The 4,469-nt window shown below is 39.9% G+C and overlaps 1 protein-coding gene across 1 annotated transcript; it reads right to left on the reverse strand.

The window, feature by feature from the left end:
* Positions 1-1,359: 1,359 nt before the first annotated feature.
* LOC147322680 (uncharacterized) lies at positions 1,360-2,239 on the reverse strand. Its single transcript, XM_086307100.1, has one exon. It carries the CDS (start codon positions 2,182-2,184, stop codon positions 1,360-1,362), a length of 825 nt encoding a protein of 274 aa, XP_086163226.1. The 5' UTR covers positions 2,185-2,239.
* Positions 2,240-4,469: the final 2,230 nt, after the last annotated feature.

The raw sequence follows: 4,469 nt of genomic DNA on the forward strand, positions 1-4,469 counted from the left end.
GTAAAGACTAGCTAGAAGAATGAAGATTCACAGAGTAAATGTGAAAATTCATCACAGGGCTCTATGCACTTGATTAACTGACCATGAGCAAGTTTGCTAGTCTGGAGCATTCAGATCCACCACAAAGACTGTTCAGTGCTCACAGAAACTGCACAATACCCAAGAGCTGCATCTGAGCCTCTACAGGCCTTAAACAGCATGTTAATGTTCAAGACAGTTTAATTAGAAAAAGACAAAACAAGTATGGTTGGTCTGGAAGGGCCGCCAGGAGAAAGCTTCTTGTCTCTAAAGAGAACACAACAACTCAGTTGAGGTTTGCAAATTTGCCCTTGAAAGCTTCTGGAGCAACATATTTTTAAAAGATGAGACTAAAGTGGAGGTTTGGTCATAATGCACAGCAGTAACTTCAGCAAAAATCAAACACAGCACAAACACCTCAAATCCACTGTCAAGTACGCTGGTTCAATTGTGGTGATTTGAGCTTGTTCTGCAGACACAAGCAATAAGCACCTTGCAGTCCACGAACTCCTCTGTATGCCAAAGTTTTCTAGAGTCAAATGTGAGGCCGTCTGTCCAACAGCTAAAGCTTCTCCTAAATTAGGCCATGCAACAGGATAATGAGCCCAAGCACAGCAGCAAATCTACTGCATGGAAGTCCAGACCTCAACCTGACAGAAATGCTGTGTATAAAGAAATGCTTGCAAATGTTGATGAATTGAAGTTATTGCTGCTAACTGCTGCTTCTGTAACCGACTCAATCATAGAATGATTATGATATTGAAAAAGACAAATGCCTGAATCCTAAATTGTGGATATCCTTTTGTTGTGATCTAAAATGTAACACTAAATGTGATTAAAACACTAAAAATCTGGACTCTTGGGCTCAACAACTGTAAGGATCACCAGCCCGAGGAAAACACAAAATACACATGACCCCGTGACAAAGACAATTCATTCTTGAATGAAGACATTGATCTGACTTTTTAAAATTTTGCCAATTGTGTTTATTATTAAATTATTGAGGAAATAGAAAGGGGGGGAGGGGTTGTAAAGAAGAAGGTAAAGGAAAGGGATAGAAAGGAGGAAAGAGATAGAGGAGAGAAAACCCCAACAATCCCCTCTGAGCAAGCACTAGGTGCGACAGTGGATAGGAAAAACTCCCTTTAAAGGAAGAAACCTATGACAGAACCAGGCTCTAGAGGAGGCAGTCAACTGTCGGGACTGGTTGGGGGGTGAGGGTGAAAAGAGAGAGAGGGGGGGGAGGGAGGGAGATGGGACAGGTGATAGGAGTTAAAGGGAGACAGGGGAGGGAGAGGTGTCAGGAGAGAAAGGGAGAGGAAGAGAGAGGAGAGGTGAAAATTAAGATGGAACAGACGAGGTGACATTAGCAGTAGAAAAAGTAGAAAAAGTAGAAAAAGCAGGAGTGTCCCTCCTCCAGAAGAAGCAGAAGCGTTTTTTCTTCTTTTCCATGAGCTTTTCCACGAGCACTTTTTTCTCTAGGATGAGGGTTCTCAACTGATCGATTGTTTCTGCATTCTCCTGCTCAAGTCTCTTGCATGTTTTCTCCACTTCTTCTAATTTGGCTTGTTTGTCTTCGAGCCTTTCTTTCATTTCTTTAGATGTTGCCTCCTGCATTAGCTTTGCCTCGTGCAGCTCTGTATAACTCTGTTGTAATTTGTTGTGCGTGTCTTCCAACTGCTGACTTCTGCTCTCGATTTCTTGAAGTGAACACTGCAGGTCTTCGTTTGTTTTCTCTAGTTGTTGCTTTAGCACCTGTATCTCAGTGTTTTTGCACTTCACGTTGTCTGAAAGTTCCTCGACTTCTGTGTTTTTTCTCAGCATGTCATTGAGCTTACTCTGCATCTCTGAGCATTGGTTTTGCAGTTTTTCCTTTTCCTCTTCCAGTTCAGGTGTTTTGTAGTTCAGTTTGTTATAAAGTTCTTGCAGGTTTTGGTTTTTCCTCTCAAAGTCCTGGAGAATTTCTTTGTCTTCTTTCTGCTTTATTTCCTGTTGTTCTTGGTCTTGAAGCAGCTCTTGATATTTGTGCAGTGTTTCATCAAGCTTTACCTGCAGCGCTCCGTATTGTTCCTGCACACCTTGGAGTTGGCACTGCGTGTCTCTCTGGTCCAGTTTTTCTTTCTCTTCAAGGATTTCTTTATTCTTTTGCAGAGCTTCATCAAGCATTACTTGCGAGCCTTCGTTGTGTTTCTCGATGTTCTGAAGTTTGCAATCCAGATGTTTCTGTTTCATGTCTTGCTGTTCTTTCTTTTGAAGGAAATCTTTATTTCTTTGCAGTGCTTTATCAAGTTTTATTTTCAGCGCTGTGTATTTTTCCTGCACGTCTTCAAGCTTGCAGTCCGTTTGTTTCTGTTTAATTTCTTGTTGCTTTTGTTCTTGAAGCAACTCTTTATTTTTGTTCAGTGTTTTATCAAGCTTTACCTGAAGCGCTTTGTATTTTTCCTCCATGCCTTGGAGTTTGCACTGCTTCATGTCCTGTTGTTGTTTTTCTTGGAGGAGTTCTTTCATTTTTTGCAGAGCTTCATTAAGCTTGATTTGCAAGCCTTTGTTGTGTTTCTCCAGGTCCTGGAGCTTGAAATCCATTTCCTTCTGTTTTATCTCCTGTAGCCTTTTTTCTTGAAGAAACTCTTCATTTGTGTGCGGTCTTTCATCAAGCTTTACTTGCAGCTCCTGATTCTTTTTGTCCTTCAGCACTAGTTTTTCTAGTGCTTTATCAAGCTTTGCTTGGAGCTCAAAGTTTCTTCCCTGTCTAGGAGTTCCATTTCTTTCAACTTTTGAATATCTTCCTTTTCTAGAAGCTGGTTGAATGATTTGTCTACTTGATCAGGAAGTTGAATTTTGTCTTCCTGATCACAAAGAGGAGAGTTGGGCTTTACTGTTTTTTTTCTGTTTTCTCTGAGACATGTTTGAATCTGTAAACTGTCACTCTGTTTATATCTGAATTAACTAATTTCAAGAAACTGTTGCAATTACCTGGACTGCCTCAGCCCAGGTGATGTAACATTAGCAGACAGAGGGTTTGATGTTGCAGAATCTTTGGAGCTGTGCCATGCTGAACTGAAGAGCCCAGCTTTCACCAAAAGGAAGAACTAACTGGGCCCTAGATTGCCCAATCAAATCTCTTAATGCCACCTGCCCTCTCCTACATTAACTGTGGGCTCACCTTGTAGAACAGAGTTGAGTGTGGAAGAAATGGCAAAAAATATGGAGCTGAAAAGCTGAGAGAGAAAAAGAAATGATAAATAAATCAATGTGTCAAATTAACTGACATGTTAGCTGGTAGAGTGCCCACTGCATTATATATATATCATCTCTTTTTTATAATAAATAATCAAAAACTTTATTTAAACTAAGATTTTAAAAAATATGTGCAGTGATTGATGTGCTCTCAGACATGTGCTTCAATCCACACACAAATACAAAACAATCTGACCACACGTACAACTGTTTCACAAACTCTATAAAGCATTCACACTCCAATGGATGCATCAGAAAGCAGCTTGGGATTACAATCTTGTCCAAGGATATTTCGCCTGCAGACTGGAGCAGCCAGGGATCAAACCAGAAAACTTTCTGATCAAAAGCTGACTTGTGCTAAATGCTGAACGGCAGCCAACCCATTTTAGCCATTTAATGAATGTGCCATTTAATCTTGGCTGCAGCCAAGATTAAATGGCACATTCATTAATTACAGAGTTACGGATTGTTACATGGAACTCAAAAGAAATAATGAACCCATCTCGTGTCCTGTGTCTTCTATAGCTGTCTGTACTTTTACTTCCAAAGTTGATCAGCAAACAGTTTGCAGGCCTCTAATTATCAGGCTGTACTCAAGCGCTTGAATTCAACCTAAAAGCTGTGCTGTCATACAGAACCAAGTACCCTCCGCGGAAACTATAGCTAATGTCACAACTGGATCTGATGAGACAGCTATGATTTCTGGACTCGAAGTAAATAATCCTGAATCAATTTATACAACATCAGTTTGTTTGTTTTGCTTTCATAACAAATAGTTTGAGCCATATACAAATACAGAAGTGACAAAAGGAAACATATTTACAATCCAAAGTCAGACTAACTATTTTCAGTAGCACAGTCTTTTATTTACAGTCTGCTTCTCCTGGTGGTAAACCTCTATCACATGTTTGGATTAAAAATTAGGCCTATATAGCTGCTGGTTCCAGCTTAAGCAATATGTTAAAAATACTAAATTCTTCATTGATTTGAGCTGTGGGGTTTGCTATACACTGGCAGAAAATTGTAGAGTAAATGGTGAAAACGAACAAACCAAATAACAAGATCCTTGAATTCCATCTTTTTTATTAACAGAAACTCCAACAAATTTGTGCCCAATTGATGATGTTTGGGACATGAAAAGTCCAGTCCAGCAGGTGGCGGTAATGCGCCTTAAAGCTTTAACCGCCAAAAAATACAAGAGCAGAAGAAGAAGA

Source organism: Aulonocara sp. 'chitande type north' Nkhata Bay, linkage group LG9 (assembly GCF_057382095.1).
Source record: "Aulonocara sp. 'chitande type north' Nkhata Bay isolate Kocher_YH1m ecotype deep benthic linkage group LG9, A_spYH_male_GT1.1, whole genome shotgun sequence".
Lineage (NCBI taxonomy): Eukaryota > Metazoa > Chordata > Actinopteri > Cichliformes > Cichlidae > Aulonocara > Aulonocara sp. 'chitande type north' Nkhata Bay.

Bases quoted from the DNA above. Each gene is read 5' to 3' on its own strand.
- LOC147322680 (XM_086307100.1), bottom strand. From the start codon at position 2,184: ATGCTTGATGAAGCTCTGCAAAAGAATAAAGAAATCCTTGAAGAGAAA.